Source organism: Somniosus microcephalus, chromosome 7, assembly GCF_052327205.1.
Source record: "Somniosus microcephalus isolate GS21.2 chromosome 7, FLI_Smic_1.0, whole genome shotgun sequence".
NCBI lineage: Eukaryota > Metazoa > Chordata > Chondrichthyes > Squaliformes > Somniosidae > Somniosus > Somniosus microcephalus.
This window is the reverse complement of record NC_140993.1, coordinates 132,760,736-132,784,673: the sequence shown is the minus strand read 5'-3', so window position 1 is coordinate 132,784,673 and position 23,938 is coordinate 132,760,736. Positions and strand designations below refer to the sequence as shown.

Here is a 23,938-nt window from a genome sequence, read left to right as displayed (position 1 = left end):
GCAAAGAGGCTTCAAGGGGATATAGACAGGCTAAGTGTGTGAGCAAGAACATGGCAAATGGAATATAATGTGGAGAAATGTGAAGTTATTCACTTTGGTACGAAAAATAGAAAAGCAGAGTATTTTTTAAATGGTGAGAGATTGGGAAATGTTGGTTTTCAGAGGGACCTGGGTGTCCTTGTACACGAATCACTGAAAGTTAACATGCAGGTTCAGCAAGCAATTAGGAACGCAACTGGTATGTTGGCCTTTATTACAAGAGGATTGAGTAGAAGAGTAAATATGTCTTACTGCAATTATATAGGGCCCTGGTGAGACCACACCTGGAGTGTATTCTGTATAGTTTTGGTCTCCTTACCTAAGGAAGGATACACTTGCCATAGAGGGAGTGCAACAAAGGTTCACCAGACTGGTTCCTGGGATGGGGGGATTGTCCTATGAGCAGAGATTGAGTAGACTAGGCCTATATTCCCTAGAGTTTAGAAGAATGAGAGGTGATCGCATTGAAACATACAAAATTCTTACAGGGCTTGACAGGGTAGATGCGGAGAGGATGTTTCCCCTGGCTGGGGATTCTAGAACCAGGGGTCGGCCATTTAGGACTGAGATGAGAAGAAATTTCTTCACTGAGGGTGGTGAATCTTTGGAATTCTCTACCCCAGAGGGCTGTGGAGGCTCAGTTGTTGAGCATATTCAAGACAGATATATTAAGGGATATGGGGATAGTGCAGGAAAGTGGAGATGAGGTAGAAGATCAACCATGATCTTATTGAACGGCAGAGCAGGCTCAAGGGGCCGTATGGCCAACTCCTCCTATTTCTTATACTCTTATGTTCTAGGTGTTATTGTAAGTGTGGAAGCTGACTCCATGCTTGCAGATTATACCAAAGGTCAGTATGTAGGTAAGGAAGAGGAGTTGGGCGGGCGGGGGGGGAAGGAAAAGAGTATGAGGATAAGTCCTTGGGGTCCTCTGAAGATGACAGTGGGGAAGAGGAGAGAAGCCGTTGCTGGAAATGCACTGGCTTTGATCGGATAGCTAGAAGTTGACCGAAGGAGGGAGACAGTGGCAGAGGCGCTTAGAGGAGGATGGCATTGTCAACTGTATTGAGCACTGCGGAAAGGACAAGGAGGGATGGTGACAGTGAATATCATTCATGACTTGGGTAGGGTCATTTTCAGTGCTGTAAGAAGGACAGAAGTTGTACTGTAGAGATTCAAGCAGGAAATGGTAGTAAAGATGGGTACAAAGCTGGGAGGTGGTGACATATTCAAGAACCTAAGGGAGGGTGGTATTGGGAGAAAACAGATAGGTAAAGGTGCTTTTTTTTTTTGAGGAGGAGCTGATAGCAGTTCTGACCGTGCATGAGGAAAGGGAACCGTTGACAATGTTAGCTAGTCTGGGAGCCATGAAAGGGTGTCGTTTGGACAGGAGTTGAGTGGTGAGTGGATCTTGTGGATAAAATGCGGTTTGCTAAAGCAGCGAGAATAGTTGGGAAATCTGCAAGAGATGGGATTCCTGAGCTAGAATGGTTGGAAGACTAATCTGCAAGAGATGGGATTCCTGAGCTAGAATGGTTGGAAGACTGCGGGGAGGTAGGGATTGGTGGACAGGAGGAATCAGCTGTATTTCTTTTGTATTCCTCAAATCAAAGGACCAAGGATGATGATCTTGGAGTTAAAGAAGTTTGAGCTCCTCACATTCAACATTTGAGTAGACGGGGTAGGGGAGTGGAGTTTACAGGGCGGTTGGTCATGGGAAAAGGAGCCTTGGATTGTCCTTGTACTCTCAGATGATCCTCATTGTTTTGGCTGAGGAGAGATGTGTCAAGTTGGACCTAGCGATTAGACCAGTTGTGCCCCAGCTGTGTTTGCATTTGCACCCCTTTGATTTAAGGGAAAAATACTTAAAGTTACAACATGGAAACAGGCCATTTAGCACAATCTGTCGTGTTGGTGTTTATCTTCCATGTATAAATAGTTCTTATCACGTTTACCCACCCTGATAACATATCCTTTCAACCCCTTTTCCTTCACCTCTCCAGTCTAATCTTGAATGTTGACATAGTTTACACCTGATGCACTAACCCTGGATGTGAATTCTACATTCTCACAACTGAAGCCGGGAAACATAGAAGATAGGAGCAGTAGGCCATTCGGCCCCTCGAGCCTGCTCCGCCATTCAATGCGATCATGGCTGATCATCCAAATTCAGTACCCTATCCCTGCTTTCTCCCCATATCCCTTGATCCCTTTAGCCTTAAGAAATATATCCAACTCCTTCTTGAATATATTTAATGAATTGGCCTCTACTGCCTTCTGTGGTGGAGCATTCCACAGGTTCACCAGTCTGGGTTAAGAAATTCCTCCTTATCTCTGTCCTAAATGGCTTACCCCTTATCTTTAGACTGTGACCCCTGGTTCTGGACTCCCCTGCCATCGGGAACATCCTTCCTGCATCTAGTCTGTCTAGTCCTGTTAGAATTTTATAAGTTTCAATGAGATCCCCTCTCATTCTTCTAAACTCGAATGAGTATAAGCCCAATCAACCCAATCTCTCCTCATACGTCATTCCTGCCATCCCAGGTGTCAGCCTGGTGAATCTTCGCTGCACTCCCTCCATGGCAAGAATATCCTTCCTCAGATAAGGTGACCAGAACTGCACACAATACTCAAGATGTGGTCTCACCAAGGCCATGTACAACTGCAGCAAGACATCCTTGTTCCTGTACGCAAACCTCTCGCTACGAAGGCCATTTGCCTTCTTAATCGCCTGCTGCACCTGCATGCTTACCTTCAGCGACTGGTGCACAAGGACACCCAGGTCTCGTTGCACTTCCCCTTCTCCCAATCTATTGCCATTCAGATAATCTGCCTTCCTGTTTTTGACACCAAAGTGGATAACCTCGCATTTATCCACATTATATTGCATCTGACATGCTTCTGCCCAATCACCCAACCTGTCCAAATCATCCTGGAGTTTCTCGGCACCCTCCTCACAGCACACACACCCACCCAGCTTTGTGTCGTCTGCAAACTTGGAGATATTACATCTAGTTCCCTCGTCTAGATCATTAATATATATTGTGAATAGCTGGGGTCCAAGGACCGATCCCTGCGGTACCCCACTAGTCACTGCCTGCCACTAGGAAAAAGACTCGTTTATTCCAACTCTTTGCTTTCTGTCTGCCAACCAGTTCTCTATCCAAGTCAATACCTTGCCCCCAATCCCATGTGCCTTAACTTTACACGCTAATCTCTTATGCGGGATCTTATCGAAAGCCTTTTGAAAGTCCAAATACACCACATCCACTGGTTCTCTCATCTATTTTACCAGTTACATCCTCAAAAAATTCCAGTAGATTAGTCAAGCACGATTTACCTTTTGTAAATTCATGTTGACTTTGTCCGATCCTGTCACTGTTTTCCAAGTGCTCTGCTATTACATCTTTTATAATGGACTCTAGCATTTTCCCCACTACCGATGTCAGGCTTACCGGTCTGTAATTCCCCATTTTCTCTCTACCACCTTTTTTGAATAGTGGGGTAACATTAGCTACCCTCCAATCCATGGGTACTGTTCCAGATCCTATCGAATGTTGGAAGATGATCAGCAATGCATCTACTATTTCTAGGGCCACTTCCTTAAGTACCGTAGGATATAGATTATCAGGCCCTGGGGATTTATCGGCCTTCAATCCCGTCAATGTCCCTAACACCATTTCCCTACAAATACTGATTTCTTTCAGTTCCTCCCTTTCATCAGACCCTATGTTCCCCGACATCTCTGGGAGGTTATTTGTGTCCTCCTTTGTGAAGACAGAACCAAAATATGTATTTAATTGGTCTGCCATTTCTTTGTTCCCCATTATAAATTCCCCTGACTCTGACTGCAAGGGACCTACGCTTGACTTCACCAATCTTTTTCTCTTCACATATCTATAAAAGCTTTTACAGTCAGTTTTTATGTTCCCTGCAAGCTTACTCTCGTACTCTATTTTCCCCTTAATTAATCCCTTTGTCCTCCTTTGTTGAATCTAAACTGCTCCCAATCCTCAGGTTTACTGCTTTTTCTGGCCAATTTATATGTCCTCTCCTTGGATCTTATGCTATCCCTAATTGCCCTTGTTAGCCACGGTTGAGTCACCTTTTTTGTTTTATTTTTGTGCCAAACTGGGATGAACAAATTCTGTATGCGGTCTTTGAATGTTTTCCATTGCCTATCCACCGTCAACCCTTTGAGTGACATTCCCCAATCAATCCTACCCAACTCGCGCCTCATGCCATCGTACAGTAGCTTCCTTTATTTAAATTCAGGACCCTAGTCTCTGAGTAAACTACTTCACTCTCCATCTTAATGAAGAATTCTATCATATTATGATCGCTCCGATCCAAGGGGTCTCGCCGAACAAGATTGCTAATTAATCTTTCTCATTACATAATACCCAGTCTAAGATGGCCTGATCTCTAGTTGGTTCCTCGACATATTGGTCCAGGAAACCATCCCGTATACACTCCAGGAATTCCTCTTCCACAGTATTGTTACTAATTTGGTTAGCCCAATCTATATGTAGATTAAAGTCACCCATGATAACTGCTGTGCCCTTAATGCACGATTTTCTAATTTCCCTTTTAATGCCATCCCCAACCTCTGCATTACTGTTTGGAGGTCTCTATACCACTCCCACTAACGTTTTCTGCCCCTTGGTATTTCTCAGTTCTACCCATACAGATTCCACATCATCAGAGCTAATATCCTTCCTTACATTTGTGTTAATCCCCTCTTTAACCAGCAATGCTACCCCACCTCCTTTTCCTTTTTGCCTATCTTTCCTGAATATTGAATACCCTGGATGTTGAGTTCCCAGCCTTGGCCACCCCGGAGCCATGTTTCCGTAATCCCAAGCAAATCATATTTGTTTACCTCTATTTGCGCAACTAATTCATCCACCTTATTACAAATGCCCCTCGCATTAAGACACAAAGCCTTCAGGCTTGTTTTTTTAGCGCTCTTAGACCTTTTAGAATTCTTATTTACTGTGGCCATGTTTGATTTAAACAGTTGATTTCTCTGACTGCCACTTTTGTTTTTCTCCTTCCTATCTTTTGCTTTTATCCTGGTTTCCCGTTCCTCTGTCTCCCTGCTCAGGTTCCCAACCCCCTGCCATTTTAGTTTAAACCCTCCCCCAGAGCACTAGCAAACACTCCCCCTAGGACATCGGTCCCGGCTCTGCCCAGGTGCAAACCGTCCGGTTTGTACTGGTCCCACCTCCCCCAGAACCGGTTCCAATGTCCCAGGAACTTGAATTCCTCCCCCTTGCACCTTCCTCTAGCCATGCATTCATCTGAAATATCCTTCTATTTCTACTCTGACTAGCACGTGGCACTGGTAGCAATCCTGAGGTCCTATTTTTTTAATTTACCTCCTAACTCCCTATATTCAGCTTTTAGGACCTCATCCTGTTTTTTACCTATATCGTTGGTACCTATATGCACCACGACAACTGGCTGTTCACCCTCCCCTTCCAAAATGTTCTGCAGCCGCTCTGAGACATCCTTGACCCTTGCACCAGGGAGGCAACACACCATCCTGGAGTCTCGTTTGCGGCCGCAGAAACACCTGTCTATTCCCCTTACAATAGAATCCCCTATTACTATAGCTCTACCCCTCTTTTTCGTCCCGTCCTGTGCAGCAGAACCACCCCTGGTGCCAGGAAGTTGGCTGCTGCTGCTTTCCCCTGATAACCCATCCCCCTCAACAGTATTCAAAGTGGTATATCTGTTTGAGAGGGGGATGTCCACAGGGGACTCCTGCATTACCTGCCTGCGCCTACTACTCTGCCTGTTGGTCACCCATTCCCTTTCTGCCTGTGCAACCTTTACCTGCGGTGTGACCAACTGCTTAAACGTGATATCCACGACGTCCTCAGCATCGCGGATGGTCCAGTATGTATCCAATCGCAGCTCCAACGCCGCAATGCGGTCTGCCAGTAGCTGCAGCTGGACACACTTCCTGCACACATGGTCGTTAGGGACACAGGAAGTGTCCCTGAGTTCCCACATAGCGCAGGAGGAGCATACCACGGGGCCGAGCTCTCCTGCCTTGACTTACCCTTTAATTAATTCAAATTAAATTAAATCAAATCAATCCCACCAATTACACAGCAGTTAAATGATATACTTAAGGGCCCTGGTTTACCAAAAGTCCCCGCTGCACCACAGAGAGTTTAGTAACTATAAACCAGAGTTTAAGTTTAAAAAAGAGAAATACTCACCAACCAATCACTTACCTGCTTTCTGGTGACATCACACTTCGATTACTTTTTACTTCTCTCCCTCCCTCTGAGCTCGGAGATTGGTAAGCCTACCAGAGCCTCGCTGCTTCTTATAATCGCCGCCGCTGCTCTGAGGCCTACCTGAGCCTCGCCGCTTCTTATAGTCACCGCCTGATGTGCTATCTACTACTGAGAAAGACTGGAAGTTAAGAGAGTAACAAACAGGCTTTTATTAGCTAAAGAACGAAGGCATGCCTCTAGTGGTCGACCGGTCCTGAATGCCTGGGGAACTGCAGAGCAGCCGCCTTTATACCAGGGCATATGGGTGGAGCCAGGGGCGGAGCCAGCTGAGGCATGCACAGACAGGTACAACAATGGGCAAGAGTAAACAACAGTGAAGTGAACAACAGTGGTTTACCACACCGCCGCCGTCTCGTTCCTCGCAGGTCTGCTGCCGCTCTGAGGCCTACCTGAGCCTCGCCGCTTCTTATAGTCACAGCCGCCGCCTTGTTCCTCGCAGGTCTGTCGCCGCTGAGGCCTGCCTGAGCCTCGCCGCTTCTTATAGTCATCGCCGCTGCCTCATTCCTCGCAGGGCCACCGCAGGTCCGCTGCCGCCGCCGCTCTGAGAGAAAACAAGAAGAGTGGGAGAGTTATTGATTTGCTGGGGACGAGGACATTAACGGCAGAGGCAAGGGAGCAATTAAGCAGGTCATTAGTTGCAGAAGTGCTTTAATAGGAGGTGAGGGAGTTGAGAATTTGTAGAAGAACTGGGGGAAAGCTTTTTCCATGAGTGATTGGTGACGACATGCATTTATACAGCACCTTTAAAGTAGTAAAGAGAAGTCCCACGGCACTTCACAACTGGAAATGGATCCCAAACCAAGGAAAGCGAGATTAGGTAGTCTCGTTGAAGGTGGGTTTTGAGAAGGCTTTTGAAAGAGAAGTAGACAGGTGGCAGGGTTTAGTGAGAGAGTGGGACCAAGGAAGTTGAAGGCTCTGCTGCCAATGGTGGGATGAAGGGGAAACCCACAAGTTCAGGGTCAGAGGACAGAAGAATGTGGTGGAAACAAGCTGTATATTCAAAAACCTAATGTGGCAAAAATCAGCAAGAACTGTAAAATGAGTGGTGCTTAAACTATGAAAATGTAATCGAGATTTTGGACATGTTGGTGTTAAAGGAAAAGGTAACTCCCTTGGGTCCCTTTTTATTGTGAACAGCATCCATTATAAATTGTAAGCTATAAAAAGTCAGTGTGTTTAATGGACTTGTACACAATTCTATTCAACTTAGGAATTTCCTTCAGAGATATGCAAGCAACCTCCTTATTAAATTATAGAACACTTAATATTTGACTGTTTTCTTGGATGAGGAGGATGATTTCGTCCACATTCTCATAATCTAACTACTTTATTTCAGGAACTTGGCATTTCTGCAAGAGCATTTACTGTGTCATGTTCAGTAATTTAAAATTCTTTCAAAAAATAAACTGAATTGGTTCCCCATTATCTCTAGTTTCACAAAGACCAGAACACAGTGAAACAACACATTTTATTTCTTGAACTTAATCGAGCAATCAAGCAAACTTCAATCTTGTCTGCACAAAGGCCTATAAAGTCCAGTTCTACAATTGGCCAACTGCCATATATGTACAAAACTCTGCCAATAAACATGTGTGCTGTTTGCATCTATCAGCCATGTGCCAGCATTTAGTAAAGGTGAAAGGGAATAAGTATTTTCATATTCTTTCAAGTGGTAGGCTTTTTTAATTCACTTAGCAAAACATAAATGTTTTCTATAAAAAGGAAAGGTACAGACCAGTGAAGAATTGATAGATAATGGCAGATCTGGAAATGAATGTACAGTAGGTACTGTTTTCGTGATTTGCTTGGCAAGTTTAGACTAATAGAAACGATAAATCCGAAAACAATACAGGTTGAATTGAAGTTGTAATAGCGAACTATAATTAAAGCAATATAATAGTGTACAGAATATAAATTGTACAGCGACTCATTTTCCTCATGTCAAAGTAATGACATTAATGTACTCAGACATCAGTCCAACGTAATTGTATTTTAAATTACTGTCTGAAGTCTCCATTAATGCTTATCTGCTACTGCTAGCTTGGCATATATAACTGAAAGTTTTGCTGCATTTATTGCCCAGATCAAAATAATTTCGTAAACTCTTATTTTTAGCACTTAAAATGCCGCCTTAAACGGTCTACAAAAAGCTATATAAGCATAATTAAACCGACTTTATCCTCCCTTATCATAAAATGCATACATTCTTTAAGTATTAGGCTAACTCTGTTCCTCTTTTCTCAGGTTACGAAGTTCATGGATTGGAAAAGATTCCTAATGTGGGGCCCGCTCTGATTGTTTATTATCATGGGGCCATACCTGTAGACTATTACTATTTTTTAGCTAAAGTAATTATCCAGAAAGGAAGAACCTGCCACTCTGTAGCTGACCATTTTCTTTTTAAGTTACCAGGTACATTTTACTTTATTTTTGCACATTCTTGCTGGGATTATATGTTCTGCAAAACAGGTTATAATATCAAATTTTAATGATGCAGGCTTTACAAAAGTTGAAATTACGTAGGAAGTACCAATTGTCTGAAGTGTGTATATTTGAACAATTTCCTGTTCTAAGTAATATTTTAGAAATGTCTGTAGCAGGTAATGCTATGGAATGAGATTGCATATAGCATGGATAGCCTTGTTAAAATAACTTCAAATATTGTGACACTATCCCACTTTAAATACTTTTGAAGCAAAGTAACCAGCAAAATGGCTGTAAGGATTAAACATGTAAATATTGTCATCCCATCTTTGACCGGTGCAAAAATTTGTGAAATATTAACTCTGGAGTTTAGTTTGAGCAGGACCTGAAGAAAATTTCAGTCTAACTTAAATTTTAGCCTATTACTTAAGTCTACAGTTTAACAATGAGTCAATCTCTTTAAAAAGATTGTAATGTCAAGTGCTGTGGAACTCTTGCTCCCAAAATTGTGTCAGGGCTTGTTCACTTTCCACCCCTCCTTCCACACAATTTTCTCCAAAATAAGGTGTCAGTGAAAAAGAAAAGACCAAGGTAAACTGGCCATAATGTGTATTTTGTATAACGGCAGATGCAATGCTCTTTAAACCCTCCCTTCTCTTTTGTACCGACTCAGCACATCAACATTTAATACTATCTTTCGGAGGGTGGGGGGGGGTGGGGTGGGGTGGGGGAGAACCATTACTGGGAACTGAAACATTAAATGCCAAACAGAAATATGTGCAAGGTGAATTGTGTGCAGGTACAGATTTAGAAAGTGTGAAGTTGGTAGAACAGAAGAAATGAGAAGACAAGTAATCATAATCATAATCAACTTTATTGTCATTGTTAGTGCACAAGTGCAGTACAACGAAATGTAGGCTTGCGGCTCCCGAGAGTGTACATTTAGATTAAGACATTTAAACATTCAACATTCATTTGGCTTGTAATACATTAACATAAACATAACCGTAATACATTAACATAAACATAACCATAATAAAGTGCATTGGCAGATGTGCAGGCTTTAGAGTTTATTTGTGGAGTTCAGTAGGATGACAGCCCTGGGAAAGAAGCTGTTCCTAAATCTGGTCGTTTGGGTGCGAATGCATCTGTAGCGTCTCCCAGATGGCAGGAGGGCAAACAGACTGTGGCTGGGGTGGGTAGGGTCTTTGATGATGGTCCGTGACCTCCGTAAACGGCGTTTCTGGTATATCTGGGGATTATAATAGTTTTTCCATGAGGGAGAAATCCTTGTATAGTCAAACTGATGTTGTATCCGTGTGTTAATGGAGACACGGAATGCAGGAGCTGGTTTAACAGGTGTTTACTGAACAAAGTCTGGAGGTGAACTAAAAGATACAAGACACTATACAGGCTTATATAGCCCGAGTGGCCACTACCGGCATTACAGTACACAGGGGCTCTTAAAGGCACATACACCACAATTCCTCCCCTTTTAGACAACCAGTACATAACATTTTAAGTAATCATTAATTAACATGTTTACAAGAACAATAATCTACACATTTGCTGCAGTTAATCAATTATAAGTCGGTCTCTCTGGAGGCTTCCTGACTCGGTCCGGATAACGCCTCGGTGGTGTAGTAGTTTTCGGTGGTGTAGTAGGTTCTTTTGGCAAGGTCGATTCGGCTTGAATGCCAGTGTCGGGTTCATCTGGTTCCAGTATCACCGGATCGGAGGTAGATACTATGGGTATCTCTGCTTCATCATTAGGCGTATAGAGTTATGGTGTAGGTTGTCCCTTTTCGATGACCCGATGATCTGGTCAGCATGGCGCCTTATTATGCTTTCTCCAATGTCCACGGTATACATCAGCGGTCCTAGTCTTGTGCAAATAGTTCCAGGCTGCCATTTCTCGGTACGGTAGTCCCGGGCCAAAACTTGTTGACCTATCTGGAAGGTTCTAGTTGGCCTTTCATTCATGCCTTGAAATTGCCGGTTCTCTACGTCCCTTCTGATGTTTGGCTTGATCAAATCCAGCTGGCATCTTAGTCTTCTATTGAAAAACATCATGGCGGGAGTTTGGTTTGTAACCACATGCGTTGCATTCCTGTATGCAAACAAGAAGTTATCTACCTTATGCTGTAGATTTATGTCTTCATTACCTATGGCCTTTATGGCCTTCTTGAAGGTCTGGACAAACCTTTCAGCCAATCCATTGGTGGCGGGATGATATGGGGCGGACGTGTAGTGCTTAACCCCATTGTTTTTTAAGAACTTCCTGAATTCTTCGGACACAAATTGCGGTCCATTATCAGAACAGATCTGTTCAGGCAGCCCATTCCTGGCAAATATGGTCCTTAATACTGTGGTGGAGGACATCTTTATTACCTCCGGCCACTTGGAGTGTGCATCAACTGCGATTAAGAACATTGAGTCCATAAATGGACCAGCAAAGTCGATGTGTACCCTTTGCCATGGAGATGAGGGCCACTCCCATGGATGTAGAGGGGCTTGTGGTGGGGCGTTTTGGACCTTCTGGCATCCTAGACAGCCCTTGGTCATTTCTTCGATGTCTCCATCGATACCTGGCCACCACACAAACGCTCTGGCTAGGTTCTTCATTTTCACTCCACCCAGATGCCCCTCGTGAAGCTCCTTTAGCACTTTATCCTGGAGTTTGGGTGGAATCACCACTCTGGATCCACACATCAAGGTTCCTCGGCACACTGACAGCTGTTCTCTTCTTTGCGAGAATGCTGGCAACAGTGGTTCGCCATGTGCTGGCCATCCCTTCACCGTTAAATCGTAGACTCGTGAGAGAGTCGGGTCATTTCTTGTTTCCTTTTCAATGGTGGAATTTGTTACTGGTAGACATTCCACTATGGTTGAGTGGAACATCTCCACTGGGTCCACTGTAGGTGCCTCTTCTACCGTTGGCAACGGTAGACGCGATAAACCGTCAGCATTTCCATGCTGTTTTGATCCTTTGTATTCTATGTCATATTGGTGTGCCCCTAGGAAAAGGGACCACCTCTGTAGCCTTTGTGCTGTCATAATGGGAACGCCCTTTTTAGGGTTGAATATGGAGACGAGGGGTTGATGGTCAGTCAACAAGGTAAATTTTTGTCCGTGTAGGTAATGGTTGAATTTCTTCACTCCCCATACCAGGCTGAGTGCTTCCCTGTCGATCTGGGCATAGTTACGCTCAGCTGAGTTCAATGAGCGTGACGCAAAAGCTATCGGCCGCTCCAAGCCATCAGGGAATCTATGCGATAATACCGCTCCTACGCCGTAAGGGGATGCATCGCACGCCAGTCTGATTGGCAGTGATGGGTTGTAATGAGCCAAAACTTCCTTGGACGTGATCAAGCCTTTGCATTTATGGAAGGCACGTTTACAGTCTTTGCTCCATTTCGAATTTACTCCCGTTTGTAGCAGTGCGTTAAGAGGGTGCAGAACAGTTGACAAGTTCGGTAAAAATTTATGATAGTAGTTTATCAATCCCAGGAACGACCTTAATTGTGAGACATTTTCAGGTGCTGGGGCTTTTATGACCGCTTCAATTTTTTCAGGTGACTTATGCAACCCTTCTTCGTTAATTATGTGGCCACAATATGATATTTGTTTCTGGAAAAACTTGCACTTGGGGCGATTTGCTCGTAGGCCCCGTTCTCTCCGCCTGGTGAGCACCTGCTCCAAATTGGCAAGGTGCTCGTTGTCATTTTCTCCTGTTACAAGGATGTCGTCTAGGTAGCATTGAGTCCCCGGAATCCCTTGCAGGACTTGCTCCATAGCTCTTTGCCAGATAGCTGGAGCTGATGCTACTCCGAAAACCAGTCGATTGTACTGGTACAGGCCTTTGTGTTTATCGTGAGATACTTTTTAGCGGCCTCCTCAACCTCCATCTGTAGATATGCCTGTGCCAAGTCAATTTTGGTGAAACGTTTCCCTCCGGATAGTGAGGCGAAAATATCTTCTATCCTCGGAAGAGGATACTTTACCGTGTGAAGAACCAGGTTTACAGTCACCTTGAAGTCCCCACTGATGCGAATTTTTCTCTGTTCTTCAGATTTATCATTATTCAACATTTTCTCCATGACCGGGACGATGGGTGTTGCCCACTTGCTCCAATCTACCTTGGATAACACGCCTGCCTTTTCCAAATTCTCCAGCTCTGCCTCGACTGCTGGACGAATTGCGTATGGCACCGGCCTTGCCTTAAAAAACTTGGGAATTGCCGCATCTTCCACTTTTATTGAGGCGGTGACGCCTTTCAACGTTCCTAGTTCCTGTTGAAACACTTCTTTGGCGTTGGCCAAGATGTCTTTTAATCGTTCAGGTATGACGTCGTCATCATTTTTTTTCTTACTGGTCACCGTCAGTGCCTGAATGGAGTGCCAGTCTAAACGTATCTTCCTGATCCATTCACGTCCCAACAGCGGTGGACCACCATCTTGCAGAACGTATAAATACAACTTCTGTATTTCCTTGCCGTTATATACAACAGGCACCCTTATTTTCCCTCTGGGGTATACTTTCTGCCCCGTATATGTCTTCAAGATAATGGATGTGTCTTTCAAAGGTATATGCGGAAATAGCCGCTCGTAATCCCGTCGACTTATGACGGTCAGAGCTGATCCTGTATCTAGCTCCATTTTAACTGGGGACTCCGCTATCGTGAGGATAACCCAAATGGTCTGGTAATTTTCTTTGGCAATTACATTATGTAATTTGAGACAGCTTAGTCTCTTGTTTCCGGAGTCGCTATCGCTCTTCTGGTCTTCGGAGCTACTGTCCGTCATCATTTGTACCTTTCTGTACTTTTCCTTATTGATTTTTTTTTTGTCAGTGGATTTTTTGTTTCCAGATCGGCATACACGTGCAATGTGTCCCATCTTTCCGCATTGCCTGCATGCTTTGTCCTTGAACCAGCAGTCCCTCTGGTCATGGGTGGATCTGCCGCAGCGATAACATCTCTCGAAACCCTGTGTCATTTCATGGGTGCCGAAGTCCTGTGGCTTTTGCTGTATCTCTGCAGCTCCTCTTGCTGCTGCTTCGTATGATACAGCCACACTGAAAGCCTTGTCCAGTGTCAAATCTTTCTCAGAAAGTAGCCTTTTCTGTGTTCCTTCACTTAGGAGACCGCAGACGAATTTGTCTCGAAGAGAATCTGCCAGTCCTGCCCCGAATTGGCAGTGCTTTGACAGCTTCCTTAATTCGGTGAGGTAATCAGCGTTACTTTCATTCTTGTGCTGATTCCTCCTGAAGAATTTGAATCGTTCCGCTATCAGCAGCGGTGTTGGGTTTAAGTGCTCCTGTAGGGTATCAACAATCTCCTTAAAATTCTTGTCCATCGGTTTGGCTGGAGTGATTAAGTTTCGTAACAGCCCGTATGTCCTTGTGCCCATTAGATTTAGAAGTACTGATGCCTTTTTATCATCCTCTATTTCATTCGCTGTGCAATATACCTCCACTCTTTCCACATATGTGGTCCAATCCTCTACATCACTATCGAAAGCAGTAATATTGCCAGTCTTAGGCATCCTGAAAAAAAAGGCGCCTCCCGCGCTTTCCTTTCTTCCCTGCCGAGAAAAAATGGCGCCTCCTGCGCTTTCCCGCCGCTGCTGACAACGCTGTTCTCCGCGGTTTTTATTTATACAGATATTTTTAATAGTTGGAGACTCATTCCCGCCGGACTCTCTGGGACTTTTCCCTCCCTCTGCTTGGTCCGAGCGCCGACCTGCTTTGCAGCGCTGGCCGTCTCCCGAGTGCTCCACCCTCCGTCTCTGTTTGCCTCCGCCTTCGCTGCTCGGCCCCGCTGCAGAGCCAGCCGATCGAGCCCCAGCCCGCCGCCTAGGAAGGATTATTGCAGAACCTGCCACCAGCCCGGCTAGCTGGTGAAACCACAGTTTTTTCTTTTTTTTTTCTTCGACCTTCGTCTGAGGAATCGATCTCCTTGAGGTGCTGCCGTATTGCAGGTAAGTCCGTTTCCAATTCGTCGCCACTGTTGTATCCGTGTGTTAATGGAGACACGGAATGCAGGAGTTGGTTTAACAGGTGTTTACTGAACAAAGTCTGGAGGTGAACTAAAAGATACAAGACACTATACAGGCTTATATAGCCTGAGTGGCCACTACCGGCATTACAGTACACAGGGGCTCTTAAAGGCACCTACACCACAATTGACACCAGAGTATTTGTGCAATTTGTAAAAAGGCTGAAAGAGGGCTCTTATTAATCTTTCACCTTGATGTTGGTAACATTGTGCGTGGGTATCTGCGCATGTGCGTGCGTGGGGGTGCGAGAGAGAAAACAATGCTGGATATTCTGACTCCCATGGATGGGTACGAGGTGTGTACACACCCATAGGGGCCTCGCAAGTGCCAGTTTCAGGCATGCACTGAAAACTGGCACTTCGGATCTGTCAAGAATTCTCCGTCTGCCCGGGAGAAGGGCCTCTGCGGGCAGGGAGTTCCGCTTTCTGCACAACCTCCGCCCGCTGTAAACCTTAAAAAAGAAAAAAAAAATAAGGCCTGCTTTTACCAGCATAAGACTTTGGGGGAAAAAAAAATTTAAATTTTTTTTACTCAGTTATAATTTTAAAATACTTCGAAAAAAGGTAAGTTTATTTTTAGCCCTGTAAAAAAACTTTAATTATTTTTTTCAAAAAATAAATTTTTTGTTTAAAATATTTAATTTAATGTCATTTTAACTAATTTTAAATACATTTAAAAAAAAATTTATTTAATGTTTAACTTTTTTGAGTGATCCCCATTCATACTATTGACAGATCTGTGCATAGAGAATTGTCAAAAGTGTGAAGGGGGATTCCCTTTTTTGATTGGTTCCCCTTGGCCCACATGATCCCAGGGATGCTTGCGAACCGCATGCGCCCCTGGGATACCTGGGCCTCTGCGCGCGCGGACCAGGAGAGGCCCAGGATCGGAAGTCTCAGGACCTATGGAGCCAGCAGGTAAGTGCGTAGATTTTTCCCGATCGGAGGCATCCGCACACAGGAAGCCTCAGATTGGAAAATCCGGCCCAATGTATTTTTCATCTGTTATATTGCTAGCAGTAGTCCTGAACTTTTCCTTTGTGTCATAATGAGAACAGGAATGTTCTACAAGAATGTTGCACTAAATAGTTATAATATCTTCAGCTGAAGAGGATTATTTTTAAATGCTTTTACCAGGTTAACACTGGATATGTTGGTCTTCAGATGTACAAACATAAGCAATTTATGTATGATGCTGATTATCTTTGATTCCTATTGTAAATTATATTGGAAGAAAATGGAAGGATTTGTTCATCATTCTTGAGAAACATATTAGGAGAGTCAAATTATTGAAATTTATCAAGCGATGCGAGGTAAAACAGCAATTGATTCAAATATTAACGCTACAGAATACAGAAAATATATTGGTTTGTCAGCAATATGGCACAGAATTTCCTGGAATTTTCCGGCATAAGAATGTTGCTGCACCTTCTTTCCCCCGAGGAAATTTGCACATAACTGATTTAGGGTGGTTTTATGCAAAACCATCAGTGCTTGCGAATTTCTTTGATGGTTTGTACTGCTTTCAGGATACGTCTGCTGAAGCCCTGTTACTCATTTACAGCTCCTCCCCCATGCAAAAGATCAGCTCACGTGAGTTTCCTGCACTGGCATAAGTTTATGCACAAAAATTTAGGCACAGCACAGCCCGAGTCGCCCAATATCGGCCTAACAGGTTTCTGATGTTGGATAACTATTTTCTTTGCGTTTTTCTTAAAAAGTACTGAACCTGCCCTATACTTAGCCAAAATGCTGTTGGTTTCAGTACACCCCAAATTTTTCATATCCCTGCCTTCCACACATGTTCAGAAGAACTAAGTAGCTGGCATGACCTTCCCAATGGGCATACCCCTGTTGTGCATAATAATAGAAGACAAAGCGAAGCAGCAGAGACAAAAGGATCAGTGAAGCACCATGCAGAAGACAGCACCCCACACTTTATTAACCTTATTGGTGGTGCTTTATTTGCGCTTATTATGCTGGTTTTTACGCTTTTGTGTAGACAAAAGAGCTACATGGGAAATTTTGTCGTAAGTTATATTGGCCCAGAAATTCGGGTCCCAACGCGTGAGTACGCATGGGGTACTCGCGCGTAGGCCCAACGAAAGTGCCGGTTTCGTGCATGCGCGGGAAACCGGCACTTCTGATCCTCTGAACGAAGGGGTTCAGAGGTCAAACGCGCGCGCAGGGGAGGCAGCGCGTGCGATTTGAACTTAGTTTTTTTTTTACAGGGTTTCACGCGAGGGTAAGCCTGCAGGATTTACACATTTAAAAAGCAGGCATAAGGTAAGTGGTCAATTAATTAAATTTAAACAATTTTTTCCACAAGTTTATTATTTTTAAATACTCTAAAGCAAGGTAAGTTTATTTTTAGCCCCGTTAGAATATAAAATTATTTTTTTCAAAAATTTAACTTATTGTTTAAAATAGTTATTTAATGTAATTGATAGTTTATTTAAAAAGTGTGATTTAAAAAAATATATAAAAATTTATTTGAAGGTTTACTGCTATTTTGGGGCCCGTAGTATTTATAAGTTTTGACAGGTCTTCCTGTCAATCTTATGAATGGGCTTTTCCCTCCTCCATGGCTCACGTGATCCCAAGGGATGCATCGCACTAACTACGCCCCTGGGACACGCAAGCACTGCGCGCTGGCAGCTGACCAGGCCCCGGAGCGGAATTCCACAGGGCCCTACAGCTCAACTGCCGGCGCGCAAGGTAAGTGCAGGTTGGGGGCTTACACCCGTGGGAAGCCCCCGACCTGAATTTCTGGGCCATTAAGTCAGTAGATTTCAAACTTCTTTGTGTGGGCAGCGCCCCTGCAAATACTATGGAATCAAATAGGTTTACAGAACAAGTGGGCCTTTTGTCCCATTATCTGTGGCATCTATTTGCTAGAGAAATTCAAAAGTAATCCGAATACCCTACTCTCCCCATAGCTTTATATCTCCCCCTGCTTAAAGTATTTAATTTTCCCTTAAAATAGTCTCCCTATTCACTCTAACCTTTTATAATTTTTTAAAACCTTATTAAATCTCCTCTTGGCTTTCTCTGCTCCAGTGAAAATAGTTACAGCATCTGAAGTCTTTCCTCTAAATTATTGTTTCCCACTACTGGTGGTCATATTGGTGAATCTACACTGTACACAAGACCCTGCTCCGCCATTCAATCCGATCGTGGCTGATCTTCAGCCTCAACACTTTCCTACCCGATCCCTTGATTCCCCCGAGAGAAAAATCTATCTATCTCAGCCTTCAATATACTCAACAACTCGGTATCCAACGCCCTTTGGGGTAGAGAATTCCAAAGATTTGCAAACCTCAGTGAAGAAATTCCTCCTCATCTCTGTCTTAAATGGTTGACCCCTTATCCTGAGACTATGCCCCCTAGTTCTAGACTCTCCAGCCAGGGGAAAACAGCCTCTCAGCATCTACCCTGTCAATCCCCCTCAGAATCTTTTATGTTTCAATGAGATCACCTCTCATTCTTCTAAACTCCAGAGAGTCTGGGCCCAATCTACTCAATTTAAAATGTACACTTTCTATGGCTTTAATGTTCTTTCTATAGTCAGTCCCCCAAGGTCATGAAAGGTGCTGCATAAATGCAAGTCTTTCTATAAGGTATTGCAACTGACCTAACCAATGTTTTGTACAAATTTATTAGTACTTTTGTACTCAAGTCCCTGCATATTTAACCCAAAATGTGCTTTTTATGGCTTTATCTACCTGCAGTTATACTTTCAGCGAATTATATTTTTGAACCCCTAGGTTTCTCTGTTCATCCACACCTTTCAGCTTCTTTCAATTGATTGTAAATGTGCAATTGTTGTTTTTCCTCCCAAAATGCATTATCTCCTCTTTAACTTTCAGTAGCCAAGGATGCATACCATCAGGGGCCAGTGACCTGTCCACCTTTTGAGTTCTGCTAATGTTTTTAAGCACCAATTCCTTTTCTACTGTTATCTCTGTTGTTCCCTATCCTCCTAAGTACACCTGCATTCTCACTTCTATCATCATTGTTAAAACCAGTCCAAAATATTTATTTAATAGCTCCTCCATACCGTCATTCTCCACAATTAGACTCGCTCCTGAATCCTCTTGTTAATCTTATTACTTTTTATATGCTCATAAAAGCCCTTGCTATACCCATTTAGATTATCTGATAGCCTTTTTTCATATTCCCATTTAGCCCTTCTAATTTCCCTTTTCACGGTGGCATAGTGGTTAGCACTGTTGCCTCACAGCGCCAGGGACCCGGGTTCGAATCCAGCCTCGGGTGACTGTCTGTGTGGAGTTTGCACATTCTCCCCGTGTTTGCGTGGGTTTCCTCCGGGTGCTCCGGTTTCCTCCCACAGTCCAAAGATGTGCGGGTTAGGATGATTGGCTATGATAAATTGACCCTTAGTGTTAGGGGGATTAAATACGTGGGGTTACGGGGATAGGGTGGGATATGTGTTGGTGTAGGGATTACGGGGATCGGGTGGGATATGTGTCGGTGCAGGCTCGATGGGCCGAAATGGCCTCTATCTGCACTGTGGGGTTTCTGTGATAATCCACTAACTTCAATATTCTTCATAATTATCTTCAGCATTTTATCCCTAATTTTATCATATACCTTTTTATGTTTCCATTTAGTCTTAATCTCCATCCATGGAAATCTATTCTTTGTTCCTGCTTTTTGCCATATAGGAATATATTTATTTTGTATTTTAGCCATCTTATATTTGAAATTTTTCCATGTTGAATGGGTTCGCTAATGGTATGGCATTAAACAAACATTACAGAATCATGAGAAACATTGGATGGATCTGTTGACCATGGATCAAGAGACTCTTGGCAGTCTCAGCCCAGTTGACACTGCAAAGCCCTCCTTGCCAACGTTTAGGGACTGGTGTCTAAAGATGTGAGAGTTGTCCCACATGCAGAAGCCTGATATAGCTGTACTCAGTCATATCAAGCAGCCAACATCCCAGTTTACATGCTGTCCCATTGTCAGAATAGACCTAATAGAGGTGGGGCACAGTGGTATACAGTCTGATGGGCTTCGCCCTGGGAATCCTCAACATTGATTTGGGACTCCATGAATTCTCATTACTTCAACAAGGCAAGGAAACCTCTTGCTGATTGCTGCCTCCCCTTCGACTGATGTATCAGCACTCCTCCATATGGAACACCATTTGGGAAAGCAAGAGTGCAGATTGTAGTGTGGGGGACTTGGATGTCAACCACAGTAATCTCTCACAGTAATGATAAATGATATTGGCCTAGAAGATCAAGACATAGAACAGTTTGGGTGGAGATAAGAAATAATAAGGGTAAAAAGTCACTGGTGGGAGCCGTCTACAGGCCCCCAAACAGTAGCCACGCTGTAGGACAGAGAATAAATCAAGAAATGATAGAGGCTTGTAAGAAAGGTACGGCTATAATCATGGGAGATTTTAATCTTCATATTGATTGGACAAAGCAAATTGGCAAAGGTAGACTTGAGGAAGAGTTCTTAGAGTGTATATGGGATGGTTTCTTGGAACAATATGTTGTGGAACCAACCAGGAAGAAGACTATTTTAGATCTGGTAATGTGTAACGAGGCTGGATTAATTAATGACCTCGAAGTGAAGGATCCTCTTGGGAAGAGTGATCATAGCATGGTAGAATTTCAAATTCAGTTTGAGGGTGAGAAAGCTAGGTCTCAAACTACTGTCCTGAATTTAAACAAAGGTAATTACAAAGGTATGAAGGCAGACTTGGTTAAAGTGGATTGGGAAAATATATTACAGGGTAAGACTGTCAAAAAGCATTTAAAGAGATATTTCATAACTCTCAGCAAAGATATATTCCAGTGAGAAAGAAAGACTCTAAGAGAAGGATGAACCATCCGTGGCTAACTAAGGAAGTAAAGGATAGTATCAAATTGAAAACAAAAGCATACAATGTTGCACAGAATAATGAAAGGCCAGAGGATTGGGAATTTTTTAAAAAGCAGCATAGGACGACTAAAAAAATGTTAGAGACGATAGCTTATGAGAGTAAGCTAGCAAGAAATATAAAAACACAAAGACAGTAAGAGCTTCTACAGGTATATAAAAAGGAAGAGAGTAGCTAAAGTAAACGTTGGTCCCCTAGAGGCTGAGTCCGGGGAATTAATGGAAAACAGGGAAATAGCGGAGACCTTGAACAAATATTTGTATCGGTCTTCACGGTAGAAGACACTAAAAGCATCCCAATAATGGATAGTCAAGGGGCTATTGGGGTGGTGGTGGGGGGGGGGGAACTTAAAACAATCGCTATCACTCGGGAGAAAGTACTAGGCAAGCTAATGGGACTAAAGGTGGACAGGTCCCCTGGACCCGATGTCCTGCATCCTAGAGTCTTAAAAGAGGTGGCTGCAGAGATAGTGGATGCATTGGTTATAATATACCAAAATTCCCTGGATTTTGGTGAGGTGCCAGCGGACTAGAAAACCGCAAATGTAACACCCCTATTTAAGAAAGGAGGGAGACAGAAAGCAGGCAACTATTGATCAGTTAGCCTAACATCTGTCATTGGGAAAATGCTGGAGTGCATCATTAATGAAGTGATAGCAGGACATTTAGAAAATCATAATATAGTCAAGCAGAGTCAGCATGGTTTTATGAAAGGGAAATCATGTTTGACAAATTTGCTGGAGTTCTTTGAGGATGTAAAGGGCAGCCAGTAGATGTCGTGTATTTGGATTTCCAGAAGGCATTCGACAAGGTGCCACATAAAAGGTTACTGCACAAGATAAGAGCTCACGGGGTTGGGGGTAATATATTAGCATGGATAGAGGATTGGCTAACTAACAGAAAACAGAGAGTCGGGATAAATGAGTCATTTTCAGGTTGGAAGCGGTAACTAGTGGGGTGCCGCAGGGATCAGTGCTGGGGCCTCAACTATTTACAATCTATATTAATGACTTGGATGAAGGGACTGAGTGTAATGTAGCCAAATTTGCTGATGATACAAAGATAGGTGGGAAAGCAAATTGTGTGGAGGATGCAAAGAATCTCCAAAGGGATATAGACAGGCTAAGTGAGTGGGCAAAAATCTGGCAGATGGAGTATAATGTGGGAAAATGCGAGGCTATCCACTTTGGTAGGAAAAATAAAAAAGCAAATTATTATTTAAATGGGGAGAGATTACAAAATGCTGAGGTACAAAGGGATCTGGGGGCCCTTGTACATGAATCACAAAGTTAGCATGCAGGTACAGCAAGTAATTAGGAAGGCAAATGGAGTGTTGGCCTTTATTGCAAAGGGAATGGAGTATAAAAGTAGGGAAGCCCTGTTACAACTGTACAGGGCATTAGTGAGACCACACCTGGAGTACTGCGTACAGTTTTGGTCGTCTTACTTAAGGAAGGATATACTTACATTGGAGGCAGTTCAGAGAAGGTTCACGAGGTTGATTCCGGGGATGACGCAGTTATCTTATAGAAACATAAGATAGGAGCGGGAGTAGGCCATTTGGCCCCTCGAGCCTGTTCTGCCATTTAATGAGATCATGGCTGATCATCCAAATTCAGTACCCTGTCCCTGCTTTCACCCCATATCCCTTGATCCCTTTAGCCTCAAGAAATATATCTAACTCCTTTTTGAATATATTTAATGAATTGGCCTCAACTGCCTTCTGTGATAGAGAATTCCACAGGTTCACCACTCTGGGTGAAGAAATTCCTCCTCATCTCAGTCCTAAATGGCATACCCCTTATCCTTAGACTGTGACCCTTGGTTCTGGATTCCCCCACCATCAGGAACATCCTTCCTGCATCTAATCTGTCTAGTCCTGTTAGAATTTTATAAGTTTGAATGAGATCCCCTCTCATTCTTCTAAACTCTAGCGAATACAAGCCCAATCGACCCAATCTCTCTTCATATGTCATTCCTGCCATCCCAGGTATCAGTCTGGTGAATCTTCGCTGCACTCCCTCCATGGCAAGAACATCCTTCCTCAGATAAGGCGACCAAAACTGCACACAATATTCAAGGTGTGGTCTCACCAAGGCCCTGTAGAACTGCAGCAAGACATCCTTGCTCCTGTACTTGAATCCTCTCGCTATGAAGGCCAACATACCATTTGCCTTCTTAACCGCCTGCTGCACCTGCATGCTTACCTTCAGCGACTGGTGCACAAGGACACCCAGCTCTCGTTGCACGTCCCCTTTTCCCAATCTATTGCTGTTCAGATAATAATCTGCCTTCCTGTTTTTGCCGCCAAAGTGGATAACCTCGCATTTATCCACATTATACTGCATCTGCCCAATCACCCAACCTGTCCAAATCATACTGGAGTTTCTCGGCATCCTCCTCACAGCACACACGCCCACCCAGCTTTGTGTCACCTGCAAACTTGGAGATATTACATCTAGTTCCCTCGTCTAGATTATTAATATATATTGTGAATAACTGGGGTCCCAGCACCAATTCCTGCGGTACCCCACTAGTCACTGCCTGCCACTCGGAAAAAGACCCGTTTATTCCAACTCTTTGCTTCCTGTCTGCCAACCAGTTCTCTATCCAAGTCAGTACCTTACCCCCAATCCCATGTGCTTTAACTTTGCACACTAATCTCTTATGCGGGACCTTATTGAAAGCCTTCTGAAAGTCCAAATACACCACATCCACTGGTTCTTCCTTATCTATTCTACCAGTTACATCCTCAAAAAATTCCAGTAGATTAGTCAAGCATGATTTACCTTTTGTAAATCCATGTTGACTTTGTTTGATCCCGTCACTGTTTTCCAAGTGCTCTGCTATTACATCTTTTATAATAGACTCTAGCATTTTCCCTACTACCGATGTCAGGCTTACCAGTCTATAATTCCCCGTTTTCTCTCTACCACCTTTTTAAAATAGTTGGGTAATATTAGCTACCCTCCAATCATTGGGAACTATTCCAGAGCCTATAGAATTTTGGAAGATGACCAGCAATGCATCTAATATTTCTAGGGCCACTTCCTTAAGTACCCTAGGATGTAGATTATCGGGCCCTGGGGATTTATCGGCCTTCAATCCCGTCAATTTCCCTAACACCATTTCCCTACAAATACTGATTTCATTCAATTCCTCCCTCATTAGACCCTATGTT

General features: G+C 43.6%; 1 protein-coding gene across 2 annotated transcripts in view; it reads left to right on the top strand.

The window, feature by feature from the left end:
• tmem68 (transmembrane protein 68) overlaps positions 1 to 23,938 on the top strand; it is a 62,208-nt gene that overhangs the window by 5,351 nt on the left and 32,919 nt on the right. Inside the window, exon 2 of one of the 2 annotated variants that reach the window (XM_085992958.1) lies at positions 8,598 to 8,765. The exons of the other annotated variant lie outside the window; for it this stretch is intronic. Within the exon in view, the coding sequence (XP_085849084.1) occupies positions 8,598 to 8,765 (168 nt within the window). The remainder of the gene's footprint in view (positions 1 to 8,597; positions 8,766 to 23,938) is intronic. 2 annotated transcript variants of the gene reach the window in all.